Below are 18,797 nucleotides of genomic sequence, written 5' to 3'. Positions count from 1 at the left end.
AAATACTCTAGATGGAAACGCACAAAGCCTATCACCGGACCTGACCCAACCCATATTTAAAAAAATCCCATTCATTTTCCTTGTAAATTAATTTATTTGCTAAAAACTTAAATACCACAAAGAACACACAGAAATCCATCAGATGCTAGCAAGGTGGCTGGTAGAGCAAAGAATGCACAGAAACAATTCCAGAGTTCCTAACTGCAAAGCATTTTTTTAAGAAAATTCATTCTGTACACCAAGCTCAAAATTTTGCCAAAAGATGAATGAACTCACTGCTTTAATTTTCTAATGCATGTCGCATGAGCTCTCAAATGCACTATGTACAAGTAACACGCTCTCAGTACTTACCTTATCCCAGTCGCTCTGGGATTTTAAAATCTCTATTTATCAATCAAACAACGCTTGCAACTATAAAACATCTCTGCTCAAAAATGAATACATGAACTTGCCTTCTCAATTCTATCCTTCAGTTTGGACATGAAGACGCTAAAATGGAGGTAACCCAGTGGATGCTTGGGGCTTGCCTTACATTTCTTTTGGTACTCTTTGCACCAATGGGCCTGTGGCCACACTCCCTGTAAAAATGTTGTTGACCAACTGGGTTTTGCCCAGCATGAGTGATCCAATACCCATTGCTACTAATTTTTATAGGAGGAAATTTAGTTTTAACATTCACGTGGCCAGGATTTGTCTACACAGTTCGCATTCCCACACCGGGACAGAACCTTCAAATTTGATGGAATGTAACACAATTTTAGCTTCATGCATAATATCTCCTGTCCGTTTCTAAGCGCATTTTACCCAGATAAAGATGTCTGAGTGAAATGTCAGTTCACTGGAGAGAAAGATTCTTTGTCCCTACGTTTCATCGGATGCACAGAATATCAGGTGCCAGGATGATCGTGATAGACTGGGAAGAATATGCCTACTTCAAGACATTGGCCTCGAGGGACTGAGAAAACCTAAAAACTAACTCCAGTTAGAAAAGTTGACCTCTAAATTATGACGAAGAGCTGTCACTACTCTACAGCATCAGGATTACTGAAGTTGTATCAGCGCAGACACAAACTGATTAAATGACTTATTAACTGCTACAAAATGCATCTTATGATGGCACATACAAATTTATTTCCTGACTCCGTTGCTGGAACTGAGTAAATTCTACATTCTTTTTATTTCATTGCTAACATTCAGGGATGACAACACTGAATTCTTGAGTGCCTCTGCGTAGGACCTCAACGCTGCTTGTACGTGCTGGCACGTCGCTGGAGTCTTCTCCTGTCAACACGTAATTACCAAATATTTCTATGTCCAATCGGACACTACAACAAGACAGCTGAAAATTCTGAATCTGGAGTCTACGGTTTCGAAACAGGGGTGGAAAAAGTGATAAAGGGAGTGAACATATCATATAAAAACAAATATGACATCTTCATTTTTTTCTATTCTTTTTCCCTGTTTCTTCTCCGTACATTTTATTCCTTCGCCGTTGTTCTGTCTCTGTTTTCCAATGATACGATTCGAATTCAAAAAAAGTTACACAAATAGAAAAGTTACTTTATTAGAAAAGGCATCGCGTGCGCCCCACATTTCTGACTACGGTTTACGCCGAGCTCATAAGGAAGTCGGCGTCCGCTGAATTTCCAAGATGATATACAAAGTATATAAGTAACTCCTCCGTCAATCCGGATTGGGGAATCTGAAATGGCACGACGTTTCTTTCAGGCTACTAGCTACGAACTGGGCGTTCGGGCTTCAATTCTTGGCAGGACGGGCATTTCTTTGCCTTTGCCACAATGTCTGGGGACAACCTAGAATCTAGGTAAAGTTATTATAGGTCCATTAACCTAATTAATCAATCAGAGATTGTAAGAAAAAGTAAATTAAACAGCATCTTCTATGACACTTTAAATTTACCCTGAAACATAAGAGTAAGTTGTAGGATAATATTAAAATGGATTGTAATGAAGTTAAATGTTAGAGAGTGGCTAGAATTTGAATAAGGATAATCTTGTGAACACTGTGATGAACCTTTGGATTCAATGAAAGGCGGTGGATTCCATGAGTGAGTAAGTTGCTATCGGTTTCCGATGAAGGACTCTGATCCATGCAAAACAGAAATTAAAAAGTAGGAACAAGAAATAGACACAGCTTATAGTCCTTTTAGTGCGAAAGAATTTCGTATGTCATCGCAATAAACCTTCGTTAGACTCCGTCTTTTGTTTAGATAGTTCTAGATGATTTCCAGTTATCTGAAAAATGTGCAGTAGAAGCCCATACTGACGATGGTTTTGAAGTGGCAGGCTCTAAGCCTCTTTTACAGTCAAAATTTCTCTCCAAATGACCAATATTCATGGGCCATTGACTGGTAATCATTATATCATATATTAATTATGAACCGATAAGTTTACAGTCATTATAAAACGGCATAGTTAAAGAATATTAACTTAAAATTCAAAGGAAAACGAAGGTGACTGTCTTTTGGATATTTTGTCATGCAGTCTGGCATTAATTTATTTCTTTATTTACTGAGACGAGACAACAGATTTCCCGCGAATAAACTTTGTGTTGTTGGACCAAAAATGACCATTTGATAATTATATGCCAAATCAAAATACGTCATCATTACATCCGCTGTACGAACAGGAAGTGGAAGTGTTGACACGCGCGCTATCTGTGTCTGCGAGCTGAAACTAGCTGCGTGCGTGGTCTACATCAACACTCTCCTGCCATCTGTCGGACGAGGAACTTCGGGACGTTATTGATTTTTCTGTGCTTGAGGAAGGAAAGATGGAGGATGATGACTGTGTCCTTGGTTGTAGCGCCGATCAGTGGTCAATCCAGAACGAAAGAAATTTCGTTGTTACCGCCGTGAGAACTTTAGATTCTGCTGGTGTCCTCGAAGAAATGAAACTGTTCTGTCTTGTAACACAATGGACTCGGGCGGGAATAAATGATGTTATGTTAACCACGTCCTGGTTAGTGGCGCATTCTGGTGAGGTATTGTCCAGGTACCAGGTAATTAGACGGCGCAAAGTCTTCTTTCAGGCCCGGCTTATGATCTGTTAAGCTGATTCTGTATTCGATTTTATCTCCTAAAGATACTTCGAATTCCCCGTTTGATTAGAGGTGTCTCTTTTTTCCATTACTCCGTATGTGCCTTAACTTAAATCAAGTTCCTAGTTTTGTGTATTTTGTAGTAATATTTTGTGTTTATTCATTAAAGTACTTAAAAGTACCTTACAAAATACCGTGAATAAAGAAATACACCTGTTAACTGAAACCATCGTCTGTTTCTTCATGGCATTTGAAAAGGTTGTATAACCGTTCGCTTTCTTCTTTGTAGATTGTTGCCAAGGTGGGATCGGGTTCGATGAAGGGATTTATGAGAATCTTTTGCTGGGTTTACGGGGTTTAATTAAAGATCGCCTCAGCTGAGGCTTTAGGTATTTATTTTCAGGTGATTACTTATTTAAATTCTCCGCGCGATATTGGTCAAAGTTAATGTAATACACCGATGAGTCCGTGATACCGTTTCAACTTGCAACAACTGATAGCTGATAACTGACGACTCCTCTCAAAAGAAGTCTGCGTCTCAAATATATTAATTTTTCCCACTCATTCCGAAATCTGAGATTTTGTAACATCATTGGTTGGACTTCCCGCTTAGTTTTGTGATTGGTGGGATATTTTAAATTCAAGTCTCTGATTGGTCGGTTCGATACCCGAGGTCAACTCTGACAGTTTACATCGCGTGGTGACGCTAGGTCACTTATGCCTACTTTTGCATAAACCCAATTAATAGGGATCGGACCTCCCAGGGGTGAAATCCTACAATGGTCAGTTAAAAGAAGTTTCGAACTCCTTGGATGTGGATTTTTCGAAAGGACAATGACAAATGTTCCGCTGACCCTTCGCGACATGTGCGGGAGTCAATGCATTGAAAACGGAAACATTGCTTCATCCTTGATGGGTGGTCATAGTCTGAGCTCGACCTCATGGCTAGACGATTACAGTTGGTTCTTCCTCAGGCACATGGCACAATTATCCGGTATATTGGGGCATATCAGCCAAATGAATTTTCAAAATTCTTTTTAAAATATCACACGTAGATCAGAAATCGATACAAAATTCACAGTCTGTTGCCTTAATAATGACGTTTTTGTAAACGATGTTCATGAATCTTCCCCTAATACCATGAAGACGGCTTCGTAACTCGAAACATGTCGCCACAAGTGGATTCTTAATACAAGACGAAAGGTGAAACTGCTGTGTGTTGATGAATGGTAATATTTTTGGATAAAATTAAACGTCTTTAAAATAAATAATTTCAATAAGACTTCTTGAGCAGAAAACAACGAGGCGAAATAATTTTTCCTTCTTTGCTGCAAACAACATTTCTCTTTATTTGATTTTTTGTAGCTCCTACATCAATTCTTAGTTTTCTACATTATTTTCGTAAGATAAGTAATTAACATTAATGTGTTCGTCGTGGATGTAATCAACTGCAAACTACTGATTTTCCTGTGCCAGTCCAGGTTCGTAGGTCGATTCCCTAACGGGCTGAACCTTGAGATGAAAAGGGTAAACCAGGTTTTGGCGTATTAATCCTGTTTATACAAACGAAGGATGAGATTATATTTTGAACGCCTTACTTCATGCAAATGTGAACGATTTTATAAATTTTGGCATTGATTAATGTATTAAATTTGAAGAGAGTAGCGACAATCACTCGCTTGAACGTCTTTCCTCGAGACCTTCCGTGACACTCACAAAGCTTTCGCCTCGTAAATTTGTTTACGAGGCGAAAACTTAAGCCTTTCCAGATATGGAATGAGGTTTTCCCTAGAACAGTCGCCTCACTGCGACTGGGACCAATGAAATTCGAATGTGGATTTTCGGAGCGTTTCCGACGTTATCCTGTGATTTTGGGGGACGAATCGGATCGCCATATTAAATACTAAATTTAAGTTGCGGGGGTATTTATAGCGCGTTTGTGTTGTTGCGGGGTCTTTAAAAGTGTCGGTCTTCAAGTCGTGCAGACGCGTTCTGTTCGCAAAGTTTCAGTACATAAACAGCCGATTCATTGCACTGCCTGAATATGAACATAATTGTGTCTTTGCATCAGTGTGTCTCAATTCTTGAATAAACAGTGATTTCACCAACAACAACAACAACTACTGTGTCGTCAAGAATTGCACCAGCTCAGCGACTTCGCTGCCCTCCCGCGAGCGCCGCTCCAATTAAGGCCTCTCCGTATTTTCCCTGAGAGTCGGAGATCCTCGCCCACCGACTGACCCTATGTCAAGGTATCCTGAGAAAACCTTTAACCCTCTCCGCGCACCGAAGTAACAAACGTTTTAACCGCACCAGCGCCGGCCTAGCTATTGGGTTCGAACCCGTGGCTACATCAGCAGATGGACGGTTACATTCCGAATCCAACATTTCTTTGCATTTCGCCTCCATCGATTTGTCTCTGTGTTTGTACTAGTAATCGCTTGCATTCGGTAAGTTCCTGATGACACAAATCGACATCCCGGATCTACGAACATTCATGTCTGCCGCCTCGTGCCTGAAATTTGAAATATTAATTGTGAAAACAATTTTATAGTCCATTAGTATAATCTACACTCAAGACAATTTTTATCACATTTCGCGGACACAGTTACAGAAAATATGTATATATATGCTTTTACTTTCGGGGTTCTAAAATATCAGAGATTTCGGTGTAGAATAAGTTTAATAGAATTATCTTTGGGAGTCGTAAAATGTTTTGCCCTAAAAATATCCATGTCTGATGGGTTGGCTCTGCCTTTATGTAGGATGGGAAACTGCTTGAAGCTAAGGGCACAGCTTGCACCGAAATGTCGTTGCTTGTATTTTGTGTCCAAACAACCTTAACAAAAATTCCCCCAATCGGAATTCAATGCACGATTGCCTCACCATAGTTCAGAACAGTTCCCACGTGATCTTTCTTTCACTCATGCACATAGAACCCCGGCCATATTCCTATTATAACGAAATATATTTTATTACAATCAGAGTGGAGGGAGAGTTCATGACCATATTAAAACGCTGTCAAATGACTTGTGTTCCGGCTGGCGACGTTTCGTACACTTCATTAAGCCATTACCTTCGGTCGGAATAATAAATTTAATCACACGCTTTTTTTGGAGAGATAAGCGTGTTTTGTTTGAGACATGCGCACATGACAATATTTCCCTCTTTCAGGAATATGTTTAAAAAAAAAATTGTCTCTTTAAAAGTAGTTCTGGAGAGGGTCTGTTACACGTAAGACAGACACAAACCGAAATTAAATTAATTTTCGTGGGATTTTTGGCTCTTGCACAAACAAGTATGAAGAAATTTGTCTTCTGGGAAGTTTTTGGAGCTCCTTACTCACTCCGTCAACAGATTTCAGGAGACTGCGTGGTCAAACACGCCAAGAGACGGCCGTTTTGAAATAAACTTCCATCAGAAATGGGAACATGAGGCGGTAGGCGTCGTTAAACCTGAAACTGCCTAAGACTTTGATGAAAGGCGAAGATTATGGCGATGCTGATGTGCTGAACGCCAGAAACTTCCTGCCCAAGAGAGTGCCACTGATCAAGGAATCTTAGTCAAAGAGCTTCTTATTAATGCAGTCACGGCTCTCGTCTGATTAACATTTCCTAGTCATTCGCCCTCTGCTTTAACGATTCAGCTTGACCGCAAAGTCGCCCTGCCTCCTTTCATTCTACCCTCTCCACTCACTCATTTTTCGCGCGTTTATTCGAGGCCCTGAGTAAGCAGAAAGAACCTCCGAAACGTCGGCCACTTTCTTCGACACTTCAAGGCGTAGCATCCACAAGATCGCGGATACCTTGACCGCAAATGATTCACTTCCTAGAGATTTTCAAAGGTAACAGTTTGTGATTTTACAGCCCTGAACAATCATACAAAGGAACAAACCATCGATTTTCCTTGTCATTGAAAAATTTGGCGTGGGGGAAGAAGTCGACCTCTTTATAATAATTATAGATAACGAAGATCATATCGTCCATCACTTCTGTGCAACCTGAATAGCAGTCCATGCCAGGGATTTTGGTCCACGTGTCTTCTGCAGGGTCGTACTTTTCGGTACTGAGAATGACTGATGTCTTGCCGCGTCCTCCTGCGCAGACACACATTCAGTAACAGGTCACAGGATATAAAAAAGCTGCCAAAGGGAACTTATTCTAACCCCATTCAGCGGGGCCCTTCTTGATATTCATTACTCTGTCAAATGGCCACGAAATATTTGAACTTTATGGAGCTACAAGATTCATCACCTTATTCACAAAAGTCGGTAGTTGAACCCCTTCCAAATACTCTAGTTACTTCAAACATTTTAATATTATCCTTCCTTTTACGCCAATGTATCACAAGAGGTATCTTTTCTTCAAGATTACCAAATACAAATTTCTAGATGTTTGTATTTCCCGTAACCTCGATGCTTCACACTCCGTCCGTCTTTACGCTCTTAAAATTTGTTATTCCGTAAACGGAACGAATGAATAAAATACAACAAAGAAAATTCATTCCCTCTTGCATTGTCAGTATTAGTTCCAGGAACAGCTACAATTTCATTTTCGTACTTGAAGCAAAGACTGCGAAGGGACTGCTTTAAACCATCGGCTTTTGGGGGATAACAGCGCGACAAAACTGAAATTTCCTTGCTAAAAGAACAAAATATTTACCTTTAAAACTGGGACTGTGTGACAAATGGGGCATACGTTACTTAAGAACCCACAAGAGATTATCTGTTGTTAGTTAATTAGTTAGTTAGTTAAGTGTTCTTTGTGGAGAATGTAATCGAAACCACGAATCGGGGTTAAAATTACAGACAAACTAACTCTGTGATGTCAGGAGAAAAATTCTGTTCATAAAATCTCAGTCACTCAAAAATACCAGGAAAAACATTTCACGATAGCAAGTTCTGTAAGAAGGACAGAGGAGCATCACTCAGAATGTCCAAAGTTCTCACCTAGGGCGTACAGACAGCCGTGGAACTCGACGCAAGAAAAATAGTCACGTCCAGAACGCATTGGAGCAACGAACGTCCATCGGTCGGTGTCCGGGTCATAAACTTCCACCGAGTTTAGATAATTCTTACCATCAAATCCACCACCAACGTATATTTTGTCTGTAAAAACAAATTAGCTAAATGACACGAACTGTACACATATTTGGTGTAGGGAGAGAGGCGTTAAATCTGGTCCCTGCAGAGCACAGACATGGGACAATTCGTACTTAAACTTGTAAATCTATTAAGTCCCCCTTCGAGTCACAGAAACTGCACAGACACGGCCGTCTCTGTACATCTGTTTCTTTGTTTCGAATGCAGACAATCAGCGTGTCAAAGGAAATTAGTTTAACTGATAAAATTTTATATAAAACAGCGTAAAGTGCTTAAATTAACGCATAATGTAAATGATGGTAAGTTACGTCTTCTGTGAAACGAATTTTATTAAATTTGGTACCAGAGATGTACGGAAAGAGCTGCCAAGCGGTGCAATACATTTATAATTCAATGTGCTGTTTACATGAGATTATTAACTGTCTCGAAAACATATTACATCTGTATTTTATGATAGCGAGTTTGATAGTTTGATGGTTATTTGAATTCACTCCGAGTGCACACTAAAAGGCAGAAGACGACGCACAGGGACAGCTTACGAGAGCAGAAGAATCCATCACGACTCAGAACTTCAAGCGGTTGCAGTCTGTGAAATAACGAAGTCCGTGCCACGGATAAAAGAAAGGGATAATAAAAGAATATGGGACAGTGGAGTGGGGGAAACTAAGATCAAGAGCGAAGAGGAATGCCTTGATGATGAAGGAATTAAGTTCGTCTGAAACGTCGGCAGAAGCCAAACGACAGCCATCTTCGTACTCGCGACCGTGAGAACCTCAAATCCTGCGATTCCTTCAACCGTTCTTGCGTCCTTACACGCGGACAGACAGACGCCTCGCCTTCTGCACTAACTCACAAATTTCTGTTTCACGGCATTTACGTACCATTCAGTACAGCCGCACTTGCATTGCGTCGCTTAGTGTTCATGGGAGCGATCCACGACCACTTGTTCGTCTTGGGGTCATATCTTTCCGCCGTTTTCTGATACCGATGATACCCCGCACCGCCCATGGCGTACACTGCACCTCGCAGAACTGCCACACTTAAACCCCATCTGAAACGAAAAAAAGTATACTCTCTGCTATGTTCATTTATTTCTGATGGAGATACATTTCCTGTCGCAGAAACCAATTGTTCGCTCGTCATTGTTAAATCTTAACTCAAATGAATTCAAAGGCAAATCGCATTCTTAAAACCAACTTTGTCGCAAAAGTCCTCCGACCTATTCACACTCTGCACGATGCTCCTTTATGTGAGTTGTTCAATTTTACATCCCCTGCCCACATTTATATCTTGACTAACAAAGCGACTATTAGCTTTTGAAGAACGACTCTGTTCCAAGGAGTTCCTCAGTTACCAAGCTGCATCTTACCTGCATTCATGCATAGGCGCCACCTCGCGGCATGTCTTCGTAACAGCGTTGAAGCAGAAACATGAGCTTAATGATTTCCTGTCATCAGAACCACCGATGACGTAAATGTCGAAACCGACTACTGCCGTGGCATGTTCGGCTCGCCGACCGATCGCGTCGACCCCTTCCACCTGCAGGAAGGACAGGTCATTCGGTCTATTGAAGTGAAGTCCTTACATTAGAGTTCAGGCGACCAACCACCGGAGCAGAGGTGCAACCCCGAACAGTGGACCGAAATTGCTACACCGTCCCCCACCCCACCCCAAAGCCTTCTAATTCACGAGGCGTGACCACGCAGATGGCCGACATCGACGCTGATCAATGCTTCATTTGTTACGTTGAAATCCACTGACGATCAACGATGTCTAAGATCAGCAGACAGGTTGCCATGACAGTTGAAGTAGGACGCTTATTGTAAACGGTATTTAAGTCAAACTTCTCATCCTTCGTCGATTCCTATTAGAACTTACATTGTCAATGAGACTCAGCATTTGAGTAATTTATTTATTTATTTATTCTTTTTAATTCATGTCTTTGGAGGTTCTCTTAAAAAAGTGTTCACTGCAATGGAACTTAACGAACACGAAATAAAGAGGCAATGAGGTCCTCGTGCTTAAGATTATATAAACAATTACTTAGTAAAATAAGCAATTATTTTTTCTCGGAGGCGTCATTTAACAAGGCGCGGTAGGAGTATAAATGCGTGCAACTCACCACAGTCCACCGGTCTGCTCGTGAGTCGTAGTCTTCGATCACATCTGTAGGGTCTTCGTCGCAATACCCGCCAATAGCAAACAGAATGTCCCGTCGGTTTCGCGGGCTGGCAATCGCTGGTGTCACGTATTCATTGTCGTCCTTCGACAAACTTTTCACGTCGTCCAGAAATTTGAGCGTCTCCGAGATCACGGGTTTGCACTCCTCATTTTCCGTCACGTAAGGGTGCTTTGACACCTGTTGAACAGTTCAATGTGGACCTTAAGACCTTTCTTGGAAGAAATGGAATGTTCCATTGCAGAGGAGACAAGAAATTCAGACATAATTTGGTTGGGAACTCACCGAAAAAAGCTGTGACATATACAGGAAAATGTGTTTTTTGGTTTATGTAACGACGCTCATAACAAATGAGCAGGTTGTGGAGAGAAGCGAAATCAAAGTTAAATCGATCTTAGAGGAAAATATTGAAATGTGTTTCAACCGAAAGTTAAATACTTCAGTAAGTGTTGCATTTTGAGTTACATTCAAAAATGTAATTTATTTCTCGTCTGTCCCGTGCGAGATGCACGCTGCGATCACCACATTCTTTTTGACTCGATAACTTTAATTAGTCGTCAAAATTACGTAGCATCGAAAGAAAATTATGACAATTAGTTGCTTCGAGTTTCAAGGGAGGCAACCTTCTGCATGTTGGTGGTTGGGTGGAAGGCCCGTCAACACAACAGCGTGTGATTATGGGTTCGATGTCTACTAGCCATTGCATGTTTCGACCTTAATTGGTCATCGTCAGGTGGTTCTCCATAATTGTTGGAAAGTAGTAGATACGAATGATAAATTGTAAAGACATTTGACGCAGATAACGTTTTCATGAATCCGTGCGATGGTTTCATGAATAGTCGTAAGAGGTGAGTGGCTGAATTCACAGGGCATTTGACCTTGAATAGAAACCTTTTCCTCTCGGGTTAAAGCGTATGGTGAAATGGAAGAAGGAATATCATAAATTGTATGGCTGCTTCGTAAGATGACGGTTACCATATTTGAATGTTAAAGCTGTCTATGAGTTTGAAGCCCCTCAGGTAATTTACTCTTGGTTGTAGAACGAAGTTTTCTTGCTGCAATTTCGGATATCTGGTGCCCCTATGTGGTCAATCAGCTGAAGATTATCACGCTGAAGTGATCTCGGGTTGACTATATATATCGTCGGAGATGCATGAAATTGTTATAGCAGCTACGATACGCTTCTTATGGCGTAGGATCTTTGGTTAAGTTGTACGCTGCGACTAAGCTGAGTGGACGTTTGAATGCAGTTGACGGTGGAATTCTGTAGTTGAACTTAAACGCGTAATCGATCTTAATAAACACTGAGACTGTAATAAAAGTTTGTAGCACAGACGGACTGTAAAAACTTACGGACAATGAATAAAAGACGATCATTATCTCCAACCACATATCTGCATAAAAGGTCCAATCGAATATTTGTTTTGCACACACACACACACACACACACACACACACAAGCGAGCGTATTACCAGCGGCATTCCACAGGTAGTTATTGTAACCATGGCAACTAAGTTAATCTGGAGATTTCTTACGCAGGAAATTTTGCACGGAAGAAGGCATTAAAATCATTGTGGAGTTTTACACGTTGTTATTGCAAGATTTTAAACAGAATTGGAATGTGTCAGCAGATTCCGTTAAAGCTCATAAATATTAAATCTAATGAACATCCGTTCAGACGTTCTCGAGCTGGAACTGCGGACAGACAGACAGACAGACGGGCTTACACGTGACGATGAAAAAGGCTCACGATTTGCATTAATTAGTTACGAACTCGTGCGAATATGGAATGAGCGAGACTGAGAGCCGACACATGGAGAGGCAACGATGAGAGACACTCCGTTTAACCGTGGCAAAATAGAAAGTCTTCGGCTCTGAAGATTCCCAGGCAATGCCCGCTCGTCCTCGTGATAAAGTTACACGTTGAAACAAGGGCATGGCGTACGCAAGTGAAGAAGGCAGTGAGATGAGGAGTGTAGAATTTTGAATTCTAGCATTAACCTTGGCGAAACGATGTTTTGGTAACTGCGTGTGTTAATTCCGTGAAACCTCGTGTAACCGGACTAAATTGGGGGGGGGGGGAACCACGGGTCTGACGAGCGAGGAAAAGGGGAACGTGGACATGGAATTGAACAAATAAGTAAAGACTCAATACAGATTTTCCTCGTCCGCGGATGATGCGGGCGTTTCGCACGCACAAGCCGACGGCAAAAGTCACTCGTGAGCGCCGTTCGAGGGAGTCCCTGTACTAAAAGAGTGAATTTAACAGTCATACTGTCCATCGCATGAACTCAACTGCCGATGTCAGTTGATTTGATTCCTATGTTGTCCTGAACAAGAGTTCATCTTCTACGGGAACCAGCGGGTCGGTCTTTGTCTTTGCCGCATAATAACCAATTCTCTAAATATCTTGAAGTGTTCATAATAATCAGCAAAATCTTTGGTGAGGTTAGATCAATGAACTGTACCGCGTGGACATCGCTTTAAAAACTTTCGCCGGTGGAATCAAATCGCAACCGATTCGGTCGCTTAGTGCGGGAATCGGATAATCGAGGCTCGGTTAACAGAGGTTTTGCTGTATGCAGAAATATGTGGGGCTGAATGTTGATTTTGGTGTTGGGAGGTTTATGTGAGAAGCAAGGAATTCCGCAGAGAAAGAAAGAAAGAAGAAAAGGAATGCGAGAGGAAGACAGATTTATTTATGACCCTGCAATAGGTCAAGATTAATGTTCTACGTGGTGAAATTATTAATCTGCTGGTCATAATGACGATCAAAACATACGCAGTTAAATCAGAACATTTAAATTACAGGGTTATTAATAACAAAATGCCAACGCTTTATAAATTGCACGGCACTCGGCTGTTGTCTTGAGTAAAGGTGATTCGCTCCAGCGACGAAGGCTGGTGTCACAGCAAGTGACAAATGAACATCAATTACCTTGCGACACGCAAGATGCCGATACACTTGTCGGCGTCCATCGCTTCCATCGCGTCCATGAGGAAGTCGCAGCAGAGCTTAGTAACGTCCGGAATACACAAGTACTCAGCCGTCACGAGCAGTTGACGCGCGTTGTCGGAGCGGATGTCCACCTCGCGAAAATAAACATAATCCAGTATCTGGGTCATCATGTCTGAGCTGACTCCGTGGAGGAGAACATCAGTCTCCTCACTGGTGTGCAGTTTTGTCGTGAAGAGGGTCCTGAAACGTCGATTTGGAGAAACGGCGAGCAGATAATTACAAGTCATGCTCACAAAGTTTAAGTTTTTATGACTTACGTAGCCAAATAAAAGTATGTAAGACTTGAGGTTCTCACAGCGGTGAGTATGAAGATTTCTGTCTTCTGGGTTATTGCGCTGTGTAGTCTGGTCGATGTTAACCAACGTTTCAGAGGTCATACTGCCTCCGTCATCAGGGCGATGACGGAGGTAGTATGACCTCTGAAACGTTGGTTAACATCGACCAGACTACACAGCGCAATAACCCAGAAGACAGAAATCTTCAAATAAAAGTATCTTTTTGTCAATGTGTTGGATGAATTTTTTTACCTTAATAATTAACAAAACTCTCAGAATAAGTACGAATGGGACCGGATTAACTGCGAGTGGTTCAAGAGCGGGCGAATGCTTAACAGAATTTAACTTAAAAATCGAAAAGCAAGCAACGAACATTGGTACTATAGAATGGCCACCCTCGATTCTTACATACCCTTGAATACTTCAAGAGATATCTTAGGTTATAACAACTACAGAAATTTTAAAGCCAACGCAAATATTTCAACATACATCGCAGGCTGTACATTGCACTGATTGATCAGTTCGTAATATGAAATCTATTTGCTGTCAAAAGATTTTCCCGACAATAAACAACTTAAAAGAAAAGCCGATGTTTCTATGTGACCTTTAAAAAGTGATCACCAACCAGCAATCAATTTCCTTTTACAATTTAAGTGCTTTGCAGTGCAAGACAAACAGAAATATTTGATTGTCGGAAACTGAAAAAGGGGCACAGCTCGTAACAAGACGTGAGATACGTCTTTTGGAAAACGGAAACAATGGTTCACGGTTAAAATTCATTTCTCATTTCAAGAACGCACCGCGATTTTATTTAAAACACAAGCAAATTAACGTATGCATGAATTATCGATCGAGTTTCTCCTATCAATGAAACGTATCTCGCGAAGATCTTTGTTAAAGTTTATTTCAAACAGAGCAACACACAGCAGCTTTCAATGTTCCGGGCATTACCAACTTTCTTCTGGACTTTGTCGGTCGTCTTTATGTATTAAAACGAAGAAGTTTTGGAAATGGATTCTAATTCTCCCTCCAGATCGATTGACTGTCACCTTGGTACAACCGCACTTAAAAAGTTGTCAGTGGAACCACGGTTCGGGAGAATTTGACGTAAATACGTCTATACGGAAAGGAAGTTTATATATTGGTTTTATTCTAAATATTATTATAAATGTATTGTTAGGTAATGTAAGGTAAGGTAACTATGTAGGTAACCATTGTTGTTTATTTGTTGATAAACAGATGACGTTTCCTATTTAACATAACAATGAAGGTTGACGTTTCATAGGTAACATAACAATGAAGTTAAACTTTTTCGTTACATATTTGCCGAATGACACTGACCCTAAAATACAGACGTATTTACGTCAAAATTAGTACAAAAATCACGTACGTCTTCTGGGATGCTGCGTCGTGACGTCTCGTAGAAGATATCGGACGTTTCAGAGGTGCTTACTGCCTCCATCATCAAGGAAAGAAGGCAGTAAGTACGTCTGAAATGCCACTCAGTTTCTACGGCGCAACGTCCAGATGACATTCTTCTACTTCTTCTTCCTCTCCGCCGTGAGATTTCATGACAACGAACAAATAACAAAAGACATTCAGCCGTATAAAAAATTGACTAGATCAGTTAATAAACAAACCTGAAATATTTGCTACGCATTGACAGAATCACTCTGTGGACTCGAAAGACGCCGCCGTCCTCCAACCTCAACACCGCGTCACAGAAGAAGTTGCTCTCTCTCAGCTCATTCAGGTGCTCAAATGCTTCGGTGTGACTTTGGTTTGACTCCATCTCCTGAAAAACAGTCGATCGCTGTTACAGGTTTTTCTTCACACTGAGAGTGACTGAGGGGAAACACGGTACTGAGAAGAATATCTGGTCCTGCGAGAGAGTTACTGACAACGGAATGGCTTAAATTGCGTAATATGGAGCTTTATAGATCTCTTCACTATTTAATAAATTGTAGGCTGTCAGATCAAGGGTGATGAGATAGGCTGGGCTTGTAGAACACATGGCAGAGACAAGAAGTGCAACTATTTAATCAGAAGATCTGAAAAGAAAAGGTCACTTGAGAGTCCTATGAGTTGCTGGGATAACATTAAAATGGATCTTAGAGGGTGGAGAATGAAGGTGTTGATTGACTTCATCTGCTTGAGTATGTGGCTTAGAGGCGGGGTCTTGTAAACACGAACATGAAATTTAATGTTTCATAAAAGGCAAGGCATTTGATTACCTAGGCTTCTGTTAGATTCTCAAGCTGAGTTTGTTTCTTTTTTTACACAAATGCCTGTTGAGATTCAATACAAAATGACAAAGCTCTAAATGTGACATATAAATAACTAACTAGATGGCTTACGGAACACGAAGGTTCATCACCGAATTAACCAAAGCCCTCCACCGGACCCTGTCCTGGGCCAACAAAATCCAGTCTCCTTCAACTCCTATCTCACGTAGATCCCGCCTGAGGTTATCCTCCCATCTACGTCTAGGTCTCCCCAGCGACCTCTTCTCCTCAGGCTTTCCGAAAATACCCGGTGCACACCTCTCGCCCCATCCATGCACTCCACATGCCCCGCCAATCTCACTCTTCTCGACTTAATCACCCTGAAGATGTGACTGATATAGGCAATATTAAGTCATGCCGCGTGTTTGTCATTACTCGCATAAAATTAAATCTTCTTTTATGTAAACTACGTAGACATTGCTTATAAAATATCAATGTAATCCATAAGGTCTTAGATGCCTTTACTCTGGTGAATCGATTTAAAAAAATTACGAAAAGAATATGCCATAGAAATTGCGTGACTTTTGATGCAGAACCAGACAGTTAAGAAATAAATTTTGCAAAAAAGTTGTCAGTGGAACCGCGGTTCCGGAGAATTTGACGTAAATACTTCTTTACGGAAAGGAAGTTTATATATTGGCTTTATTCTAAATATTTCCTTTATACATGCTTTACAATTGAGTAAAGTTTGATTAAGACATTGCTTATTCAACTTCAATTAGTTACGCTAGTCTGTGGTAAATGAATGTAATGTAATGTTTTATAGGTAACAACAATGCCGAGTAAACAGATAACGTTTTCTATGTAACAAAAATGCCGAGTTCCTTAGGCAACCATTATTGTCGATTTGTTGATAAACAGATCAAGTTTCCTAGGTAACCATTGTTGTTTATTTGTTGATAAACAGATGACGTTTCCTAGGTAACCATTGTTGTTTATTTGTTGATAAACAGATGACGTTTCCTAGGTAACATAACAATGAAGTTTGACGTTTCCTAGGTAACATAACAATGAACTTACACTTTTTCGTTTCCCTTTTTCGTTTCCCTTTTTCGTAACACTTTCGTAACACATTTTTGCCGAATGACCCTTCCTTATAGACGTATTTACATCAAAAGAAGGTTACGCCTTTTGACGTAAATACGTTACACCTTTTCATAAGCATAAAATGTTCGAGTTCTTCTCGCTGTAGAACTAAGAGTGCTTAAGAGGTTACATGATTAAGGACTTTCCTGCCTAAGTTACACGTTTATATAAATCACGAGCACAAAATGTAATTTAAATTTATGAAATGAACGCGATAATTACAGTTGGGAACAGTCACAAAAGCTCTAAGATGTTCTAACGCATGCGTAGATCAGGCCTAGATCACGCCACTCACAACCTGCAATGTGCAAGATATTCTGTGAAAAGTCGATTGGTACTCGTCAAAGAATAGCCCACTCCCTTTACTGAACCAGAAGTTTCATCACCATGTTCAGAAAACCCACCACCGTGGTCTATCCTGAGCCAGTTCGCTCCATCGAGTCCCATCTCCCTAAGACCCATCTTAATGTTATCCTCGGACTGACGCCCAGGTCTTCCCAGAGGTCTCCTCCCTTCAGGCCTTATAAACACTCAACTCACCCTAACAACATCGGGTGATGAGCTCGTCATTCACTTTTCTCTCTTATCTGTCCCACTCCCGTTTTGGGTCCAAACATCTTCCTCAACACTCTCCTCTCAGAGACCCTCAGTCTATGTTCCTCCCTCAAAGTGAAAGACCACGTTTTGCACCCATAAATTCTTTGCACTCAATAATAGCAAACATTCCCCGGATTTAATCTGCTGTTGTAGGGGGATAATGAGAGGGAGATCGTCGATAATTAGGCTTGTAAAACCGAAATAAGAATTCTTCAGAGTTCCCTAAAACGCTTTAATAATGTCGATTTATCAAGAAATGTAAAGCGTTAGAATTATTGTTCAGAATATAAACCCCACTTCTTAAGATCCACATATTTTTATTAAGATTCTGGGCTACGAAACACTTTTAATTCTTTTAAAATTGTAAAATGTTAATTTCCTACTGGAATATTCTTTTATTATAAATGATGCCGTGAACAAACAGAAGTCAATCTAATGTCACTTGAAACTGAGTTAGAAAGAAGACAAGCCTAATTCTCTTACACGAGTTCACAAATGCAGATGAAAACATTAAATGTGATGAACATTAATAATAAATAGGAATCCTTTACCTCAGACTTTGTTTAATTGGAAGACCACGATGTCCACCCGCAATGATCAGTTTAATCAAAACTAAAATGGAGTATCACAGATTTCTTAATAATTCTTATATAAGATAAGAAATTGTGATATTCTAAAAAGTTTTTACCATCACAAAATTGTCTACTGTACGACGCACTTCTTCTACAAGCGAGTCACAGCTCAGCTCTTTCCGCAATAACGAAAGTCGGTTGTTGACGACAATAATGAAACACAACAATGCCGAGTAAACAGATGACGTAACAATTATTTTGTAAGACTTGAGGTTAGTTTACTCGGTAACATAATCATTGTTGTCGATCCATATTTACATATTGTTGGTAGTTAAGAAATACAAAGAGAATTACTCTAAATTATAATTTGGTTACATTGAATCAAATGTAAGGAGTCAATACATAATATTAATTATGTTCTTTATCAGAAAAAAGTAAATTTAAAAATAATGAGAAGCTGCTTAAGAAAGAATTGCAATGTCATTGCCCTTGTTTAAAAATAACGTCGGGTTTTATTTTACTTGATTAATTTTAAAAATAATTTTTCAAGGCCTCGGGGCTGTTGACCCCGTGACCCCTGGACCAGGGACGAATTTTATGCTGCTGATAAATGATGCAGTAA

The 18,797-nt window shown here is 40.4% G+C and overlaps 1 protein-coding gene across 3 annotated transcripts; it reads right to left on the bottom strand.

The window, feature by feature from the left end:
• Nucleotides 1-4,387: 4,387 nt before the first annotated feature.
• Nucleotides 4,388-18,361, bottom strand: LOC147873136 (uncharacterized). 3 transcript variants are annotated; one of them, XM_087352538.1, is made up of 9 exons: nt 18,155-18,361; nt 15,276-15,430; nt 13,280-13,540; nt 10,284-10,520; nt 9,531-9,700; nt 9,043-9,212; nt 8,009-8,167; nt 6,955-7,156; nt 4,388-5,575 (listed from the first exon to the last, which is right to left on the bottom strand). In XM_087352538.1, exons 5-9 carry the CDS (start codon nt 9,542-9,544, stop codon nt 5,491-5,493), a joined length of 630 nt encoding a protein of 209 aa, XP_087208664.1. In that variant the 5' UTR covers nt 9,545-9,700; nt 10,284-10,520; nt 13,280-13,540; nt 15,276-15,430; nt 18,155-18,361; the 3' UTR covers nt 4,388-5,490. The 3 variants fall into 3 exon arrangements, with proteins under 3 accessions (XP_087208664.1, XP_087208666.1, XP_087208665.1); XM_087352540.1 differs by lacking the exon at nt 6,955-7,156; XM_087352539.1 differs by lacking the exon at nt 9,531-9,700.
• Nucleotides 18,362-18,797: the final 436 nt, after the last annotated feature.

The sequence above is a fragment of the Zootermopsis nevadensis genome, unplaced genomic scaffold (assembly GCF_977971745.1).
Source record: "Zootermopsis nevadensis isolate Lab colony 2312 unplaced genomic scaffold, Znev_1.0 Znev_ptg000021l, whole genome shotgun sequence".
Classification (NCBI taxonomy): domain Eukaryota; kingdom Metazoa; phylum Arthropoda; class Insecta; order Blattodea; family Termopsidae; genus Zootermopsis; species Zootermopsis nevadensis.
The sequence above is the reverse complement of the archived record's forward strand: the minus strand, read 5'-3'. Positions and strand labels throughout refer to the sequence as shown.